This window comes from Kogia breviceps, chromosome 8 (genome assembly GCF_026419965.1).
Source record: "Kogia breviceps isolate mKogBre1 chromosome 8, mKogBre1 haplotype 1, whole genome shotgun sequence".
In the NCBI taxonomy this organism is placed as follows: Eukaryota; Metazoa; Chordata; class Mammalia; order Artiodactyla; family Physeteridae; genus Kogia; species Kogia breviceps.
The window spans coordinates 12,596,971-12,618,431 of record NC_081317.1 but is presented as its reverse complement, the minus strand read 5'-3'; the positions used below and the strand labels follow the sequence as shown (position 1 = coordinate 12,618,431).

The 21,461-nt window shown below is 49.4% G+C and overlaps 1 protein-coding gene across 8 annotated transcripts in view; it reads right to left on the bottom strand.

The window, feature by feature from the left end:
- The window catches only part of TTLL11 (tubulin tyrosine ligase like 11), a 261,701-nt gene that overhangs the window by 164,657 nt on the left and 75,583 nt on the right, over positions 1-21,461 (bottom strand). For 6 of the 8 annotated variants that reach the window (XM_067040798.1, XM_067040799.1, XM_067040797.1 and 3 more), the window contains exon 4: positions 4,534-5,109. The exons of 1 other annotated variant lie outside the window; for it this stretch is intronic. In XM_067040798.1, the coding sequence (XP_066896899.1) occupies positions 4,534-5,109 (576 nt within the window). Of the gene's footprint in view, positions 1-4,533; positions 5,110-21,461 lie in introns of those variants that run through there. One more of the 8 variants, XM_067040803.1, reaches the window with a different exon arrangement.

Sequence of the window (21,461 nt, the reverse complement as noted above, 5' to 3'; positions counted from 1 at the left end):
TTGGAATACCGGCGTTCCGTTAAGTTGGAAATGTGAATATTTCATGGTTTCCCCGTAAGTTCAAGGCACTTCTTCACAGACCAGTTTAAGGATGATTGTTGTTACAGATAACAAAACAATGTAATAATAATACCATTCATTAAGGGATTCCTACCTGCCGGGTACTGTTCCACACAGCTTTCTCTCATTCAGTCTCACAACAACTGTGAGGCCGGTCCAAATACAATATTATCTCTATTTGCAGATAAGGAAACTGAGGCAGAGAAAGGATAACTTGCCAAGCTCTCCAGGTAGAGTTGCTGGAAGGAGGAGCTGGGGTTAGCTCAAACCCAGGGCATCCGAGAACAAACCCCTTCGCCTCCTTCCTGTGGGGTGTCTGGGGCTGACGGGAAGGGAGGAGATCAAAAGAGCAGAGAAGGAAAAGGAGAAGCACCTCAGCCTTTAGGGAAGGTGCCTCCTCCCGGACACTGAAGGGAAAGGATCGCGGCCAAGGAGAGAAGTGGACCCAGAGCTAGAGGAAGATAGAAACCGAGCGATGAAATTGGGAAAGAATGTCCACGAAAGCTGAGCTAGAAACCTTTCCTCTGTGTGTGCATTTCTGCCACATGGATCATCTACACCCAGACGGACCCGGCTCTTTAAACCAGGGTCACAGAGCTGCCCTCAAGAAGACTGACAGGGGGGTATCTTGCTGGGGCTGCCTGGGCAATGACGGGGGACAGGCCAGAATGACAGGGCAGCCATGTTCCTAGGCAACAGATTACAGGAAACCTGCCCACAGCCTGGCTGCGCCAGTCCCTGCTCTGGGCCATCACCATTTCCCAAGTAGTTATTGTGGCTGTGATTGGAAAGGGGTCACGGTCACATGTTTAAGATAAATGTAATTTTCTTGGCTTCGAGTGTATGTCCGGGAATGCTACAATATGGGCCAGGCCCAGGCTACAAGCAAAACGGGCGTCCATGACACAGAAATAATTCATTACGTATGCACAGAACATTAGAGTTCACAAAGCGCTTCATCACCTTTATCTTGTGTGAGTCACACAACAACTCTGTGAGGTAGGTGAGGAGACTGAGGCACAGAGAAGTTAAGTGACTAATATAAAATCACACAGCAAGGCAATGGCAGACCATACGTTGTCCCTAAATCTTTGGGTTCCAAGTTAGTTCAGGTGCTTGAGACCCAAACTAACAAGTGTTTTAACAAGTGATAAGACTAAAGAAAGCAAGAGAGGAATCCCAGGAGAAAAAGATACTACTTTCTCAATCACTATGAATCTGAAATATACGATAAAACCGATTTTAGACATCTAACGCTTTATACCTTCGCCTTCATTACTTCACGCTACTCCACAGAAGGCAGGTAGGGAAGTCAGTGTAGGGGATTCACGGAGAAAGAAACAGAGGCTCAGGGTGGTGAAGAAACGTGCCCAAGGTCCCACCGCTGGGAAGAGGACGAGATCCTCCTGGAGGGTTACTTCCAGCCTGTGCTCCTCTCCTGACCCCAGGCCTGGCAGCACTTAGTGTGGTCAAGCAGTGGAAAACGGTCACAGGGCTGTGGCTCCATTTGCTAGACGTGATCGGTCCAAACCAGTGGCTCCCTCCCTGTCTGCCCTCCAGTTGGGCCCCTGGTTCCACCCCATGGTCGCCGCATGCCGCCTGTCCACAGCAAGACAAGCAGCAAAACCGCCGCCCTGGCCCTCCACCCTGCACCCTCGCTGTGCCAGGGCTCTGTGGCTTGGCCACGCATGCCGGCCCACATGATACGCCTGGAATAGCTGCCACCGGCGAACAGATGTGACCACACAGTCCCCCGGGATGACCCCTGGATGCCTCCGAGTTGCAACTCTCTCCTTGGCCCTAACCTTCTGATGCCTCAAGCCAGGACTTGTTTTCTCTGGTCCTGCCTCTAAGCTCTGCCCACTTCCCCTTTTTGGGGAAGGGGAACCCTAAGGTTCCCCTTCCGGCCTTTCTGAGGCCCTAAGCCACCTATCTGATGGCTGAGCTAGACACCCTGCCTGGGAACAAGAACCTGGAGCCGAGTGCCTAAGGACAGATCTCTGGATGACAATGAGCCCTTCCCGGAACCGATCGCTGCCTGAACTCCCCGTGCCAAGGCTTCTGCCAGCCTGCCTGAAAATCCCGCTGACGGGGGCCCAGCCGCCCGGGTCACCTCTCCGGATCTGGGGCCGCACCTTGGGACCAGCCTCCTCTTCTGCGGCTGAAGGAACACCCCACCCATCAGAGACGCTGCCCCTCCCTTCCACGCTCCCCGTTTCTCTCCTGCCACGGTCTAAGGTAAAGGACCAGAAACAACTCAAATGCTCACTGACAGAGGAACTGAGGAACACAGAGTGCATAGTTACAATGGAAGACCCAGCAGCGCCGATGCAACAGCGCCAACGACCCCCCTCAACACAGAGCGGAAAGGAAGGTTGCAGGAGACTATGGACTGGGCGTAGCGTTTTTATAAAGCTCAAAACAAGCAAAGCAAAACAAGATACTGCTTAGCAATACGTTCACGGATAATGAAAGGATCTTTTTAGGCGAGGAAATGATAAACATGAAATTCGGGACCATGATTACCTCGGGGTGACAAGTGGGTTGGGGGAGAAGCGCAGTAACTGGGGACCTTGGGTTGGGAGGTGGGCTGGGAACGCTGACTTGGTGGTTTTGCTTAGGAGCTTACGTGCGTGTTCCACGTATTCTTTCGTATACACTAACTGCTACAAAATAACTTTAAAGATTGGATGGAGGGGGTCCCAGCGGTGTTCCTTCATACCGTCTGTTCCCTATCCTGATTCATCTGGTGGCAGGAAATTGTGTGCCTACCAAGAGCCTGGACCCCGAGTCCCCCGCCACCACCTCCGTGGCCAAGGGATCTGGAAGAATGCGCCACCCCCATTCCCATCTCCGCCCCGCCCGCGCACTGGCTTCTTCCTCTACCATCACCCTGTCCCACCGCCCCACGGGTCAGTAAGGGCAATGGACACTTTCTGTTCGGGTCTGACGCGACATCTCAGCAGCGTTTGCCACGGCTGAGCCTCCCCCTGCTTCCTCTCCAAGCATTGAGGCTGCTTCGTCTCCTGACGTCCCTTCTATGGCTCAAGCCACTTCTTCTTGGCCTCCTTTGCTGCGCCTCTTCCCCCTGCCTGTCCCTGACCTGCATGGCAGTGCTCATGGGGGGTCTTCCTGGCCTCTCCTCACCCCGTAGCCGCTCAGGGCTCAGGGACCGTCTGGACGCTGATGTGCCCAACCTCTCTCCTGCCCAGATCTCTCTTTCCCAAACTCCAGGCCCCAGATGCCCGATGTCCACCCAACCTCCCCACCTGGATGTCACGCAGGTCCTTCAAAGGTCATGTTCAAGTCCAACTCCTGACCGCCCCCCCCCCCCCCCGCCACTACAAGCTGGTCCCCCGCCGGTGGCTTCTCTCCATCTACCCAAGCGCCTAAGCCTGGGAGTTGGTCTGGGTTCTCCCCACTCCCCACCCCTGCCGCCACCTCTCCACTGTCCCCCAGCCCCAGCCAATCACCGAGTCTGGCCATTCTACCTCTTCAAGGGCTCTCAAATCTATTCTCTCCAACTCCACCAAGCCCTTCCCAATCCAAGCCAGCATCCTCTCTTGCTCGTAGGAAAGCAGTCGGCTTACCAGTTCCTCCCTCCACCCCGCTCCCAGTCTCCCCACAGTCCACTCTCCACCCTGCGGCCAGTTTGTTCTTTGCAACACACAAACCTGAGTGCGCCGGTGCCGGCCTAGTACCCTACTGCCCGTAGCTTTCCAGGACATACCTCCTACCTATCTCTCCCACCTTATCTTCCTCACCTCCCTCCATATCTCTGCCTCAAACCCCACCCTCCAGCCATACTCACCTCTAGGGCTGCAAACATGTCTCCCCTAGGACGGCTTCGCCTCCCCAGCCCTATCAAGCCTCGCCTGCTCCATCTAACTCTTACTCCAGGTTCTTAACTTCTGCTACTTCTGGGAAGTCTTCTCAGCCACCCTCATTCCTGCTCAGAAAATGTGAGACGGTCCCCCAATCTCACAGCGCCTGGTACACTTCCTACTCTATTCTAGCGCTTGTGACACTTTATACTAATTGCTTTTTAACTTATTTGTCTCCCACAATAGCAGACTCTCTGCATCAGCCAGCCGGGGACCTGACTTACTGCCTTGAACAGTGCTGGCCCCTACTAAGCTGGTGGTAAAAATTGCTAGAAGAAAGAATGAACAAATGAACGGGAAGCACTGCGTTTTCCATACATCTCGTTTGACTCTTACAAGCATCCTTTAAGGGAGGCACTCCTGGTCCCATTTTACAGGTAGGAAAATGGAAGTAACTTGCCCCAAATTACACAGCCAGCAAATAGAAAGCAGGAGGTTGGACCCTGGTTTCACACCAAAGCCCACGGCAGCAACAACCCCTCCACCTCGCTGGCCGTCCCACCCCAACCCTCATCCCACACGAGGCCAGGGAGCCCTCCAAAGGCCCCATCAAGGTCAAGGATTCAGGCTGGGAACTGGCGATGGTTACCTGGAAGCACGTGGGCCCCGGCCTCCCCGCGGGGATATCCGACTGGTAGAACACTCTGAGCTCTGGAGTCAGGGCAATGACAGTCTTAATCACCAAGGAGATGATATCAGACCAGACCTTCTTGATGTCAACACCCTTGGAAGACAACCTACAAAGAATGCTAGAAAAGGTCCTTTTGCTGCCTGTGCTAGCACTGTCCGAATGGACAAAGTTACCACTATGGATGTTCAGTGAATAGTTGGTCAAGTGCATAAAGATGTGGTGCAGGTTTCTGGGGTGAGGCTCCTGGTAGGGCTCTGTACAAAACCGCGAGAGTCCGTCTTTGGCTATGTAAATCTCTAAGGGCTCTAAGGACTTTAGTAGGACATACAGACGGATATCAAACTTGAGCTTGTCGATAAGGAGAGGTTTGCAGATGTACTCCTGGACCACCGCCGGCCTGCTCTGGAGGGTCCCTGCCAGGCGGATGTCACTGGGGTCTTTAATGAGGTAGATGCCGTCACCCTGGCAACCACTATCAGGTTTCACAATAAAAGTGGGCTTCCAGGAGGGGTTCCCATCTTTCACCATCCGAACCTGGGGGGAGAAAAAGGATGGTTAGCACTGTATCCTTGTCCTCTCTGGTCCCTCGAGACACAGCAGGACCTCGTCAAATGTTTGGTGAATGAGTGAAAAAAACAGGCCCCACCTGTGTGAGGACTCACTCAGCACCTACCAGGGAGGTAAAAACTGTACTAGGCACGGAGACAGTGACCTAAAAGCTGCCCTCGATCTTGTCCCCCACAGTCCAGCGGCTTTTCAGTCACAGGACCTGGGTTTGAATGCCAGGTCTTTGCGGGTTATTCGCTCTAGCCCTGAGCGAGTCATTTAACTGATGACGACGACGGTACAGTGATGGTGATGATGATAGTCTAGCACTATCTCTCATGCCTACCATGTGTGGCGGCTACAGGAGGCACTTTACATGAGTTGTTTCATCTATAACCCTCCCAGAACATACGGCTGCTCCCCTTTCATGGTACAGGAAACTGAGACGGTACCGTACTTGTGAAGAGCACTGCCTGGGCCCATATCCTGGCCCTACTACTTACTGGGTGACCTTGGGCGAGTTACTTATCTGTCCTTCCTTGTCTGTAAAATAGGAGAAAGATTGTTCTGAGGATTAAATGAGATAATAAATGCAAAGGGCGAAGCCCACAGAACCTGACACATGAAAGGCGGCCATAAAGCCTGGCTAGTGCTAGTTTTTTAAAGAGGAAGCAACTTGCCAGTAGACTGAGGGGCAGAACTGGATTGGAATGTAGATCGAGGGCTCTGAAGTGCTTTGCACCCTCCTCTGTACTTCCACGTCTCCGTTTCCTCGTTTTAAAAATGGGGATATAGGACTTCCCTGGTGGCGCAGTGGTTGGGAGTCCGTCTGCCGATGCAGGGGACACGGGTTCGAGCCCCGGTCTGAGAGGATCCCACATGCCGCGGAGCGGCTGGGCCCGTGAGCCACAACTACTGAGCCTGCGCGTCCGGAGCCTACGGGAGAGGCCACAACGGTGAGAGGCCCGCGTACCGCAAAAACAAAAACAAAAACAGAACAAAGGGACTTCCCTGGTGGCGTAGTGGTTTAAGAGTCCGTCTGCCAATGCAGGGGACACGGGTTCGAGCCCTGGTCCGGGAAGATCCCACATGCCACGGAGCAACTGAGCCCGTGCGCCACAACTGCTTAGCCTGCGCTCTAGAGCCCGTGAGCCACAACTACTGAGCCCACATGCCACAACTACTAAAGCCCGTGCGCCTAGAGCCCGTGCTCCACAACAGAGAAGCCACAGCAGTGAGAAGCCCGCGCACCGCAACGAACACCGAAAGCAGCCAGAAATAAATAAATAAATTTTAAAAAAACAGAACAAAAATAACAGAAAAAATGGGGATATAAAAACCTTTCCTCCCTGGGTCATTGTAAAGAGGAAATCAGCTGAAACGTGCACAAGGCAGAACGCAACACTACCCAGGAGGGCTGCACGGGAGCTGTTAGTTTACCATCTATTTCTCTCATTAAGTTCATCATGACTCAGCCAATCCTTTCGTCTGTGGAGATCTTTTGAAACTGGATTCTGTCATCCTAAGATTTGCTCTCCTCCTAGCTCCAGGTCAGCAGGACACCCACATAATTATCCTGGGCACTTGACCAGTGCAGTTAGTCTGGATCTGAGGGGTCTGCATCACTCAACACATACCCAGTTGCCCTGAACGCTTGTCCTGGGGGACAAGCTGGAGGAAATTTAAAGGTGAATTTGAAAGAGGGAGCGGCTCTCTCTGCAGCTTCTGGTATGAAAGAGCCCCTGAACAAGCTCTCCTTCCTTTCTGAACCCTAACTCAGAGCGGTGCCGGCTCGCCCCAGGGCTGGACTCGACCAGATATGCACCTTTGCTGCGTAAGCCCAACCCAGGACAACTGTGTTCTGGGTTTTACTTATCTCTCTGACCAGCCTATATTTCTAAGTTAAGCTTTTGCCAATTCCTTGGGCACTATCAGTTACTCTGGGCTTGTAAAAGATCTTTAACAATGGAGAAACACTTAAAGCTTTAATAATGGTCCACACCAATTGTTTCCCCTTGTCAGCAGGATTGGAGAATGGAACTTCACGGGAGATCAATGCCAGCCTCCCAGGGACCTCCACGGAGCCTTCTTTGCGACAATGACCTTGATGCTTATGTAGTTATTTAATATTCATCCGAAGCATTCATACATTTGGCCCTTTACAGTAAATATAAATGTACTGGAGAAATGGCAGTTATGGATCAGGAAGTGAAAAATGTCAAGTTTGCACTAATGGGTAATTTTTCCCTCTGGAAAGCTTTTGCTATGCTGAAGATACTAACAGTTCAATATATTATTGGCTGCAATATTTTCTCCTTTGAATTCAGTGCATATGCCTTAAATAAATTAAACTACATGGTCAATAGTCTCTGTCATTCGTTGCATTACTGAATATTTCTTCTGCCCTTTGCCAGAGTAGAGCCATACAAATCAAGTTTATTAATACTAATAGAATCATCGAATTTTTAGAACTGGAAGGATCCTCAGAGATCAATGGCATCTAATCCTCTCATAATTCAAACAGGGAAGCGGAGGCTCAGAGAGTGACATAACTTGCCTTGGGTTCCCTAACTGGCTAGTGGGAAGGTTAGGATGAGAACTGAAGTCTTTTTATCTCACGGCAGGTCCTCTGTGCCATCTTTACCTCTGCTAAGGTAAAATGAAAGGTTTCTTTTCCCTGAATACTATAGGAAAGATTCTCTTAATATAGCGGACAGTATCTGAGCTCTGGCCTCCCTCTGAACAGTTTGTTCCCAGAGCATGGCCTTCTTGGAACTGTATCTGTAGATCCTGGGTTTGCCAGGCCTGCCTCAATTCCAGATCTTCTGTCTGGGTTCCTGGCTTGGTCTACTACAGGCACCATTTATGGGAAAGCTTCATAGCTGTTCTGCATGTGGTTCCCAAAGCCACCAGACCCTTCAGCAACTTCTGTTTGCAAAAGAGGAAAAAAAAAAAAAAATTCCAGAATTCACATTCACTTTCCTCTGAGGTTTTACTCAAGGGTGACCCCTCCTCATGGGCCAGAATCTAAAGATAGTCTATATAACCAGGCCCCAGCCCCAGAAATTCTGATTTTCTAGATCTGGGATGAGACCTGGGCATGTGTATTTGGGAAAAGGCATGACAGGTAATTCTGATGCTCACTCTGTTTGAGAATCGCTGGACTAACGTGAATTAAATAAAAATACAATCTGGGCCCAACACATTGAATGAAGTTTTACACATTAATGTTAGCCTGAATGTGAGGAAGACTTGCAATTGGGTTACAGCTGATGGTATCGTCAGTTTCACCCAAACATACTCTTGGATGTGAAATTCATCATCTTGTTAACTGTATGCAAGGATAGCTGAGAGATGCAAAGAGGATGCAGTGACCTGGCTGCCAGGCACTCATCAGCCTTGTTGAAAAATTTTGTCTTTTACTGCCCCCTAGTGGATATTTAAGAAATGTGAGTGGGAAAGACCCCCATTCAAAATTCGACTCTTCTTAGCAGTAAGACACTCTATTAAGATGTTAAAATATGATATTTGTCTTTCTCTGTCTGACTTATATGTGGAATCTTTAAAAAGGCTACAAATGAACTTATCTACAAAATAGAAATAGAGTTACAGATGTAGAAAACAAACTTATGGTTACCAGGGGGTAAGGGGGCAGGGAGGGATAAATTGAGAGATTGGGATTGACATATACACACTACTATATATAAAATAGATAACTAATAAGGATCTACTGTATAGCACAGGGAACTCTACTCAATACTCTGTAATGACCTATATGGGGAAAGAATCTAAAAAAAGAGTTGAGATTTAGATAGACAGATAGATAGATGTATATAACTGATTCACTTTGCTGTACACCTGAAACTAACACAACATTGTAAATCAGCTATACTCCAACAAAAAGTTTTTCAAAAGAAGACGTTAAAATAGTCTTAAGGAAGCACCACCACAAAAAGTTCCCTCTGTACTACTGTTAAGGTAAGCTCATACTTTGAATGAACTCATCTCCAAAATGCCACGGTTGGCCAAGGTCACACTCAGTTCTTATGCTGTCTGTCCCTTAAATATATTTCAAGTGTTCTCCCTAATACACAGGTTGGCCTACCTGTTAAAATTCTCTCTCAGTCTGTATAAAACTTTTAAAATCATGGGCGACAGGAGTATAAAATCCTGTAAGTATATACCACATGAAATTAGCAACTTTTATATTCTTCACTGTGTGTTTTTTTTTGCATTTTCCAAACTTACCATTAGGGAAAAAAATGCAAAATCTGGCAACAGTAGGTAGCAGCAAGTATCTCTAATTATATTTTCATAAGGAATAGCTTTTGGCGAACAGATATTTGAACGCCCACGTTCATTGCAGCATTACTGACAACAGCCAAAAGGTGGGAGAAACCCAAATGTCAACTGATGGATGAATGGATAGACAAAATGTGGTACGTACATACAACTGAGTATTATTCAGCTGTAAACAGGAAGGAAATTCTGACATATGCTACAGTGAAACTTGAAGACATTACGTGAAGTGAAAGAAGCCATCACACAAAAGGACAATTACTATATGGCTCCACTTGTATGAGGCACGTACAGTAGTCAAATTCATAGAGACAGAAAGTGGAATGGTGGTCACCAAAGACTGGGAGTAGGAAGGAATGGGGAGTGAGCGTGTGATGGGTAGAGCTTCAGTCTGGGAAGATGGAAAAAGTTCCGGAGACGGATGGTGGTTATGGTTGTACAACAATATGAATATACTTAATACTACTGAGCTATACACTTAAAAATGGTAAAGATGGTCAATTTTACGTTATGCATATTTTACCACTTTAAGTTGTTTTAAAAAATTAATTAAAAAAAGAAAAGAAATAGCTTTTGGTGAGGTAGAAAGAATACTGAAGTGAAAACCAGAAGATCTGGATTCTAGTCCCAGTTTAGACAGGTAATTTCTGACTGCGTGACTGTGAGAAAGTCACCTAACCTCCTGGGCTTCGTTGTACTAACCTATACAGTAAAGGGGGCCACACTGAGGTCCCTGGCTTCTGCCAGCTGACAGGTTCTGAGCAATGATTTATCTTGACATCACCGCAGTGGAAGGCTGTGTTACAAACATGCAAGTGACATTAATCAGTGGAGGGCTGATGCTGGGCTGCTGGGATCAGCGCACTGGGATGATCTGCAGGAGCAGGAGCTCTGGATGGGAGATTTATGAGGCACTTGAGGAAGTCAGCTGGGCATCTGGGAGAAGCAAGCTAAGATATTTCGGAAGAGAAATTCACCACCGGATACCAAGCCACAGAACATCATTAGCAGCGAGGGGCAGGTAAGAGGACAATCGCTGAAGAAATACCATGTCTGCAATACCAGGGAAGTCAAAGCCAGTTAGAGCAGTCCTCGGTCACACGGGTGGATTTGCATCCAGTCTTAGCAACTGAGACCCTTGGCGTCACGGACACGGGGATCTTCGGCAAAGACAAGCCTCTGGTAGACAAGCAGATGTCACAAAGTACATGCTGGACAGGGGCCAGGGAGCAGCCCCTTCCAGCCTCAGCCAAGGCAGCCTCGCACCTGGTGGGGGCAAATTCCTACTCCCAGCGTGCCCGGCGATTTCTCAGGCAGGCGAGAAGGAGGCGCTCTACAGTCAGGTTTCCGAGGGCCAGGCAGGAAGGGGCAGGGTGGGAGATAGACAGGTGAGGCGGGGAGGAAGAACAGGTAACGTGCCGCCGGGGTGGGGTTTTGCGAAGGCAGGAGAGAGCCACATATGTTCCGATGGCTGGAGAACAGCCAGCGAGCGGAGTGGGAAGCGCCCCGGAAATCCCACTCGGGAGATTTACAGGGGCCAGATCACCACAGCAAAAACAACAACATTAGCACACACCAACGGGGACTTCTTATGGGTCAGGTGCTGTTCGAAGTATTATCTCATTTAACCCTCTACAACTCTTATTTTACAGATAAGGAAACAGAGGCCCAGAGAGGTTAAGTAACTTGCCAAAGGTCACACAGCCTAAAGGACGTGGAACCAGGGTTTGAATTCAGGCAGTCAGTTTCCTGAGCCCATGTCTAGAATGAATGCGGGATGTGTGGGAAGTAGGGCAATGGAAGAAGATCTAGCTTGGGGAGGAGGCAGGGCCTGATCGGAAGGGTCTTGAATATCATTTTAGGGGAGTTTGGACAATGTCCCGAAGTGATGGTGAGCCCCTGAAGGGTTCTGAGAACTTAATTACACAACTTGATGTGTTCTGGAGAAGCATCCCTCTGGCTGGACTGGAGTGGGTAGACATGGTGGGCAGAGAGGATGAGCCTGAATGGACGCCGGCAGGGGGGCTAGGAGGAAGGAGAGAGGTCTGGCGTGGTCAGGCCCCCGGATGATGGAGGAAGCCTCCGTGATGGGCCAGGTTACGCAGGGAAAGTACGGAGAGGGAGAGGTGAACCTGGGAATGCAAGGCGGGCACGGGCAGAAAAGATTCCCAGACACCTTGTGTTTGTACTTGATCTGTAGGCAACTAGTGGAGTTTCAACCCCTGGGTGACATGGCACCCATATCACTCTGGCGTCCGTGAGGAGGACGGTTTGGCAGGGAGGAGACTAGTTGCAGGAAGATACAGGGCCATCCAAGACCCGAGGGCCTGAGCTGGGCAGTGGCGCCAGGGCTGGGATGCAGAAATGGTACAGAGGTGGATTCGGGGGCAGCTGGTGGCTGGATGGAGGTGAAGGGGAAAGAGAGGGTTGTCAGCAGGGTGGGGGGATGGTACCATTTACAGATTTAGGGGACACAGGAAGAGGAGCGGGTCTGGGGTTGCAAGGGACCGGGGAGATGAGCAGCTCCCCTCATTGACTACTAATTGAGCACCTGTAGCCACAAAGCCAGTTTAGGATTTTATGTCACCTCCTCCCTCAAGCCGCTCACTGTTCAGCGGAACAGGGCCGCGTGGTCCAGTCTCTCATATAGATGGTTAATGTTGATACTGCGACTCTCCCCGTATTAGCAAAAATAACAACTGCTGTCTGGCAGGCCCGAGACTCCGAGATTAAACTCAGACATGGAACATGGTGAACTGAAGGAAGAGTCTCCAAAGAAACCCCTCAGGCCAGTGGTTAGTAGGGGAGCTATGGGCCCCATGGGAGTAACTATCACTGCACCCGTCAAACACTCCCCCACTCCCTGGCTTTCCAAGAGGTCCAATTAAGAAGACCTAAATGGTAAAACAAAACAAACAACAGCAACCAAAAAAGCCTGTTTGTTTTATCATTGATGAGTGTCCTAGATTTACTTGAACAGTTTAAAAGAAATAACGTTAATTATGCCCAAGGAAGTACAGCTGATCACTCACGTGCAACTCCTCGGCTGCGGGGCTTAAAAGGCCCTCCTTCCTTGGCCAGCCAAAGCTCAGGTGCACCTCAGCAGCCTCATTTCTTGCCCCTCCCGCCCACCCCTCTGAACGCCTCTAAGCCTTGCCTTCCCCCGCCTCCCTCCCTCTTCTTCGCCTGCAGGGCTCCGACTCAGCACCGAAGGCCCAGCTCAAAGATTCCCACTGAGAATCCTTTCCTAGCCCATAACCCTCCAGAATGGTCCCTTGAGTCTGTCCTCTGTGCTCCCATGGCTGTGACATCTTAACCCGTCCGTGGTAAACATCCCCACCACAGTGTAATGTGCCTGCGTGTATGTCTTTAGGTCTACAGCTATGGTGTATTACAGTTGCATCTTTAAGTATATTGTGGGAGCTAAGAACACGGGCTCTGCCTGCAGGGCTGCTGCCCCTTGCTAGCTGTGGAACCCTCGACAGTTTTCTGACCTCTCTGTGCCTCGGTTTGCTCAGCTGGAAAATGGGAGTAAGAGCAGAGCCTCTGCCGTGGGGTTGTTGTGAGGATTACACGAGTTAAAGAATGTGACTTGCCAGGGCTAACATATGGTGGGCTATTATTATTATTCATTGTTATTATCTCTCTCCCATTTGACTATGAGCTCCTTGACGATAAAGACCAAGCCTTATTTTACTCACTATTCCCAGAAAAGCGGGTGCGCAATAAACATTTCCTGAAATGAAATTATTAGGAAGCTTTATTACTAAGGCATATATGAACCCCAGGGACATTCGTTAGTACATACCTAACTAATGACTGCCAGATAAACGAACTTCTCCTGTAGAAACAAAATTATCTTAAGGAGAAAGAGGAAAAGGAAAAATGACCATTTGTAGAACCCATGTTCTGTGTTCTGTGCTTTACAGCCATGAGCTACCGAATCTTCACAACAATCCTGCGAGGAAATAGAGGCTCAGAGAGGTGGAGTCCCAGGGCCGACGTCACACAGCTAACAAGCATACAGTTATCATTTGAAACCAAGTTGGTCAGAGTCTAAAGTCTGAGAACTTTCCGTGACAACCATGTTCTTTGGGAAAACTCCAAGCAGTTGAACTTCTGTTTAATAGGTAGAATGAGGAAAGGGAGAGTTGTGGGAAAGCAAAGTGACAGGCCAGCTGACAGGGCTCAACTCACCTTTGCTGGGGCCTCCAGGGTTAGAGGAGGGCTTCTCTACAGCCCCAGAGCTGCCTGGTGCCTCCACACCCAGCCTGCACGCCAGCAACCATCACACACAAACACAAACACTTTACAAGCAAACTGGAGACTTGCCCAGGGGCCACACTGCTAGTGGCAGGTGCAGTCCTAAAACATAAAATCTCCAGATTTCCAGCCCAAAGTTCTTTCCACACTAATGGATCCGGCAACTGAACAGGTCTTTCGAAGAGTCCTTGGGAGTAAGTCCTCTCTCGAAGTAACATCACATTTGTTTGGTGTTATAATAATTTTCACTGCTTTCCAGAGAAATCACCTTACTTCATCCTCGAATCTCCATTCTGGGGCGAATGAGGAAACTGTGGCCCAGAGTGTAAAGTCAGAAGCCTGCAGTCACCCAGCTAGAAGGCAGAACCGAAACAGCAGCCCTGGGCTCACCTGTCCTTTCTTTTTTTTTTTTGCGGTACGCGGGCCTCTCACTGTTGTGGCCTCTCCCGTTGCGGAGCACAGGCTCCGGACGCGCAGGCGCAGCGGCCACGGCTCACGGGCCCAGCCGCTCCGCGGCCATGTGGGATCTTCCCGGGCCGGGGCACGAACCCGTGTCCCCTGCATCGGCAGGCGGACTCCCAACCACTGCGCCACCAGGGAAGCCCATGTCCTTTCTTTTGAAGATGGTCTCCAGTCTACCTGGAAGGCAGACACGGCATCACTGGGCTGCTAGGGAGGCCGGCGCTTCTGATGATGAGAGAGGAGCCTCTCCACCAGCTTTGCCCCAAACCCAGCCTGTTGTCAGCGTGAAGTAATGGATCCCACTTTTAGTGAACAGCAACTTTATGTGGGCCATAATCTATCCATCATTAGGGAGCAATCAGAAAGCCGCTCTGCATAGAGCACACCTGGGACTAGAAAACCTGCTTCATAGGAAGGAACCCGTCATTTCATGAAACTGCCCATTTTCCTCTCAGGTCTGCCCTCAATACCGACCCCTTATTGCTGGAGCTGAGTGAGGAGAGTGGGAACACGAGGACAGCCGGCTCGCTGCCTGGCCTCCCCCCGCCCCCACTCCCCAACTCCCTCTTATCCCCGAACACGTGGGCTCCAACCAGGCCGGCTGAGGACGAGCCTGAAGCTGCAGCCTACGGGCCTTGGGGGTCCCTGAGCACACGGGAGCCCCCAGGCCGCAGCTACCCCTCACCTCCACCAGGTCCCTGTGCTTGAGTGTCTGTGGGGGGCCCCAGAGCCGGGGCAAGGGGTTCCAAGCTCCTCGACACTGCCTAGCTGGGCGACCCCGGCCAAGCTGCTTAACCTGTCTGCGTTCAGTGTCCTTACTTGTAAAACTGGAAGAATAGGGCCTGCTTCCTATGGATACTGGGAGGATTAAATAATGTCTTCCGTTTGTACTTAACCCAGCATCAGTTTTCATTGTTTCATTTTACTTCATTTTTATTATTCTGCCTCGGTTTCCTGATCCATCCTCCAGATTCCCCACTGAGGCTCAACCCCGACCTACTTGGCTGGAGTCTGAACGCCTGCCTGTGCTGTCCACAGCGCTGCCCTTGGTGACCGGGCCTGTCCCCGACCCTCAGCTGTCGGCTGCTCCCCTTGGACGGCAGCCTCCCATTTCCGTGCTCCTGTGTGGGTCACCCCAGCAGAGTCCCTGGCCTCACCAGCTTCACACCACCCCCTTCCTCTCTTCCCCACAGTTTCCTACTGAGATTCCAGAGAGGGCATCCCAGCTGATCCCACCTGGAACACACAACACGCGATTGCCGAGTAAGCCCCCTTCCAGCTAAACACGTTTCTCCAATACTGAGGGTTTCCTGCTAATGAACGGGCTAGATACACACACCTCCAAATACATACAACCACGTTATAATCAAAAGCGCCTCAGCCCACCAGCCCTAGCTTCAGCCTCCTTCCCAACCACCACAGTCCTTACTTCTGACCCTTGCATTCTTGCCACACTTTACAACGACCTTTAAAAGCTCAAAAGGTCAGGCTAGGCTTGTCGGGGTGTATCCATGAGATCCAGTCCTACAAGATGGGTAATAGCGTTTTCACTTTTATACTTTGTAACCAGAGGTTTCCCCCCACCCTCCCAGACCCTACAAAAAAGAAGCTGAGTTAACTGCTGACTCCTCAAGGTCAGGGAAGATGACTCCCACATGTCTAGATTTCCCTGCCCCCTCCTGTCCCCACCTAGCAGGGAACCTGGACCGTGTGAGACTCAGCAAACGCGGGTTGGAACCCGACTCACCGTCTCACTTTGTTCGATGTTGTTGCGTTTGGTCCGGGATCACAGGAAACATGACTTCAAATGCTAATCCTGGGTGATTTCATCTGAGCCCGGGACTTCAGTTCCATACGCCCTGGATGCAGCTGACTCCCTGTTTTCTGTCTCTGGCACACACTTCTCTCTTGGGCTCCAGTCCCATGTAATTAGACATCTCCACAGGCACCACAAATTCCACGTGGCCAGTACTAATCCATTGTCTCTCTCCTCACATCTACTCCTCCTGTGCTCTCTGTATCAGTACACAGTACCGTGTCCCCAGGCCAGAAATCTGGGAGTCACCCTAGTTTCTACCTTCCCCCACATCACCCAGTCCCCCAATTCTGACATTTCTCCTTCTTTACACATTGTACCGACCTCAGCTCCTCTCGTGTTCCTCAACTATTAATACTGGAAGAGCTTCCTAAGTCACCTGAAGCCCTGCAACCCAGGCTTTGTGCTGGGTGGTCCCATGTACGCTTTTCCATCCTTACAAGCAACCCTATGAGGTGGGCATTAAAGGGTGAGTCACATGAAATTGCTCTTTTTGTAGGTCAAAAACAGCCATAGGGATATCAGCAATTTCATATGGTCCGACCTAATACTGTTATCGCCACCCTATCACAGGTGAGGAAACTGGGACTTAAAGGGTAAGTTATTTCCCCAAGGCCAGACAGGTTGTACCACAGGGGGCCAGAATCTGAACGCAGGTGGGGTTCAAAACCCCCAAAGCTATACTTTTTCTGCTAAACCGTATCGTCTCTCAGGGTTCATGTACCAGTTCTAAGAGGAAAGCTCACCACTTAACATTTTAAAATGTAATTAATATTAATATACAATAACTACCATTTATGTGCACCTACTATGTGCCTTACATTCATTACTTTACTTAATCCCCACAGCTATGCTCTGAGAAATCTACTGATATTGATTTTTCTTTCTTTTTTTTTTTTTTGCGGTACGAGGGACTCTCACTGTTGTGGCCTCTCCCGTTGCGGAGCACAGGCTCCAGACGCGCAGGCCTAGCGGCCATGGCTCACGGGCTTAGTTGCTCCACGGCATGTGGGATCTTCCCGGACCGGGGCACGAACCCGTGTCTCCTGCATAGGCAGGCGGATTCTCAACCACTGCGCCACCAGGGAAGCCCTCTTTTTTTTTTTTATTTTAAAAGATGTTTTTACTATGTGTTCTTGGGCAAAGCACCTAAGTTCTCTGCCTCAGTTTCCTCATGGATATGATGGGGATAATATATCTGCCTCACAGGGGATATCTTGAGGACTGAATGAGTTCATGCAGCAGTTCCCGACCTTTTTGGTACCAGGGACCGTTTCCGTGCACGACAATTTTTCCACAGACCGGGGTTCGGGGAGGTGTTTTCGGGATGATTCAAGCACATTACATTTATTGTGCACTTTATTTCTATTTTATTACATTGTAATATGTAATGAAATAATTATACAACTCATAATTATGCAGAAGCAGTGGGAGCCCTGAGCTTGTTTTCACTTGCCACTCACTGATAGGGTTTTTTTTTTTAAACATCTTTATTGGAGTATAATTGCTTTACCATTGTGTGTTAGTTTCTGCTTTATAACAAAGTGAATCAACTATACATATACATATGTCCCCATATCTCTTCCCTCTTGCACCTCCCTCCCACCCTCCCTATCCCACCCCTCTAGGTGGTCACAAAGCACCGAGCTGATCTCCCTGTGCTATGAGGCTGCTTCCCACTAGCTATCTATTTTACGTTTGGTAGTGTGTACATGTCCATGCCACTCTCTCACTTTGTCCCAGCTTACCCTTCCCCCTCCCCGTATCCTCAAGTCCATGCTCTAGTAAGTCTGCATCTTTATTTCCATCTTGCCCCTAGGTTCTTCATGACCATTTTTTTTTTTTTTTTAGATTCCATATATATGTGTTAGCATACAGTATTTGTTTTTTATCGCTTCTTATTAAACATAAGTTATATATTTATAAGCTTTTTAAAAATTAAAATATAATCACGTATAACATTATATTAGCTTCAGGTGTACAACATAATGATTTGATATTTGTATATATTGCGAGATGATCACTGCAATAAGTCTAGCTAACATCTTCCACCTTACATAGTTAATTTTTTTTTCCCCCTTGGGATGGGAACTTTTAAGATCAACTCTCTCAGCAACTTCTAAATATACAAGACAGTATTATTAACCACGGTCACCAGGCCGTACATTATATCCCCAAGATTTATTTATTTTATAAGTGGAAACTTGTACCTTTTGACCACCTTCACCCATTTCACCCCAAATATTTTTAGTTTTTGCTTTATTCTTTAGTATCTTTTGTGTATGTGCATGCTATTGTTTTTAATACTGTTACAAACAAAAGGTTCAGAGAAGTCAGGTGACCTGTGAATCACACAGCTGGAAGTGATGAGTCAAAACGCCAGGAAGGCAGGAGGGGTAAACAGCAAGAGAGGAGGAGGCAGGGAAGTCTGAGGTGACTCCAGGGACCGGGGCCATGAACCCGGGCACTCGCTGCCCTAAGTCCCAATGGCACGGACTGTCGCCGGGTCCGCCGGGTCCGCCGGCTCAAGCTGGCCAGGCGGGCGTGGACAGCACCGCAGTGCTGCCGCTGCGGGGTGACAGTTCTGATCTCTGCCACAAGGGCACTGGGTGGAAACTGACAAGCCAAGAAACTAGTCTCCTCTGAGAACGCGGCCTGGCAGCCAAGTGCCCATCCAGGAAGCCCTGATCATTTCCATCAGGGGAGTGAGGAGGAGATCTCCTACAAGCCCCAGGATTTCAACTGCTGGTTTAAATTTCAAGGAGAAGCACGAAGGTGTGTTGACATGTAAGGAATTACTTTTACACGGCTTTGATCACCATGCAGCTCTGTGGCATTCTAAGCGAGCCTGATGGGTGGAAGGCAGCTGGGCTGAGTTTTACAAAGGAACTCCCACTGTGCCCTGAAGGCCAGCTCTGTAAGCCACTTTTCCTTAAATAAACAGTCTGTTTCCCTCCCGGCTTTATTTCAATGGTAGCAGGTGGCCACTGGACAACAGGACTTTGGGCTAAGCTCTTGGCTGGCTCACAGGCAATGGTGGCCTAGTGACCCCTTCCTGACCTCGGTGGTCACCTCTAAGGAAACTTCTCTGCTTCCTTAATAAACCAGAGAGGGGCGGTGGAGGCCGTCTCTCTGTGTGCGAACAGGCTGCCGGACTGGTCCCCCCAAATCCACCTTCCCTTTGGGGTTATCTCACGAAGCACCGTCCCCACCACGATGGACTTAGGACAGGAGGGGAGTTTGATTCCCTTTTAACGCTCTGAACCAAGCATGGGCTCCAACTCTACTCAGTTCCCTGAAGCCCACATGCGCCCAGGCTCTAAAAGACTTTATTAATGCCTCAGGGAGGGCAGAAGGGAAATAAACACAGAGATGAGCTACTAGCTCACTCTGTTTACAGACACTCTCATCCCAGCATGACAGGGCTCTGCCATGTGCCCTCAGATGGCAGAAGACAGTGTTTTCCCATGACCTAGGAGCACAGCCAGATTCCCCAGAGGCTTGGCCAACAGATCCCCTGATGTTGATGTTGGAAAGACCAACCTCTCCAGGAGATGCCTCACCTATGACCCATGAAGTCAGGATAGCTGTGCTACAACCTCAACAGAACAGCATTTCAGGATCTCAGGATACAATCCCACAAACTAAACAGCCTATAGAGATATGTCTCAGAAACAGGAGGGTTTGTAACGCTACAGCATAAATATCTTCATCCATCAAATGAAGCTCAGAATAAACCTCTCTAGTCCAGCCTTTCACAGATGTGCATGACCAGGGAACACTTTAAAAATTATAATGCACTTGGAGAACACTGCAGCAGCTCACATACATTCAGATTAATCACGTGGACTGACTGTCATTTCAATGTATAAGATACGGTGATACGGTGACATTAGTCAACGGTGATATGAGTCAATATATATATTATGACATTAAACATACAACTGTTAATCCGAGACCATTTACTTTTTTGCCTTCAACTTGAATCCAAATAGGCATGATCTCTTTGTTAGTGTTTTGCCCGTATCATTTTGAAAGCATCCCATGGTTACCTAACAAAGGTCAAGAGCAGCAGAGATAAGTCTGAGTGTCTTTACTCTGATAAATTATTGTATTCCGAGCTTGAAGCCCTGTCTAAATATCTAGAAGCTGCTTCAAACATGTCGCACGGTGGGAAGGAAAAGAACAAGGGAAAGGAATGATCATGTCTTGAGCAGCCGGTGCCCGGTGCTGTGCAGCGTTCTTATTTAATCCTCTATCTTGTGTTCATCAGCCAACAGCCCTATGGGGCAATCACTGTCTGAATTTTATAGAGGCTGTAGAAATAATTCAAGGCCACAGGTGTAGCTATGGATGGTATCACTGCAAGTGTGGCAAGCTTCAGAACCCAAGCTTTTCCACTAGGTCACTTTGGAAAAAGAGACGGGAGTATTTAGTCTCACCCTGTGTGTCACTACTTGTGTAGTATGTGCCTTCCTACCGCACGAAAAGCTGTGCGAGTACAAGAACTATGTCAGGTGTGTTCATCACAATAATCTCAGTGCCAAGTTCAATGCCACAGACCGAGAGTTCAGGAGACATGGATACAATTTTGGAATTTTGGAAAGGCTGTCCTAGGGTCTACAGGGAACATACACGTTCCACGGGACCAAGAGAGGCAAACTGCATCCAGCTGGGGCAGGGAAGGAAGGATGAGATACATGTAGAAAGGCCTCCACTCAGGAATCTTTTAAAATTTAGAGCAGTCTCGAGGTGGAACGAACCGCCTAGAAAAATATTAAATTGCCCATTTCTGAAGATGATCACGTGTCCAGGTGCGGAAGGGGTTCACCCAGAGGGGTATGGCCTGGATGCTCTCTCAGGTCCTTTCCAATCCCTGCGGTTCTTTGGTACCAACCTCCACTCTAGGCCTAATCAGTGTCTGACTCACTCTGTGACTTGGCCGAGTCTCTTTCCCTCTCTGGGCCTCAGTTTCCTCGTCTGTACAATGGAGGTGTCTGTCTGCTTAGGGCTACCAGCATTCTTTCTACACACTCTCTGATGAACAAGGGTTACGACGAGACTGCCGGAAGGGTGGGGCTGTGCTCTCAGAGGGCACAGACCTTCCTCCCTCCTGCCGACACCCTCCCTGCGTGGCCGCTCTGACGGCCCAAGGCGGTGACTGAGGTTGCTTCCCCACCCAGGCAGGGGGACAGATGAGGCTCGTCCTCATCCTGAAAGGAAGGTGGGAATCAGGGAAACTGTCTGGAAAGTGTTAACTATTAAACACCTTCAAGCAATAGAACAAGATTTGTGTTTGTTAAGCAAGAGAGATGAAAATATGTCTGTTCCACGTAGATGCATCCATGGTTCTCAGTGAGGCCGCTACTGCCATCTAGGGAGGGTTTGGGGAATTGCTGGGGGCGTGATTGCTTACCACAGTGAATGGAGGGTATTGCTGGCATTCGGCGGGCAGGGGCGGCCCAACTGTAGCGCACTGCGCAGTCGTGAAGTGAAAGAC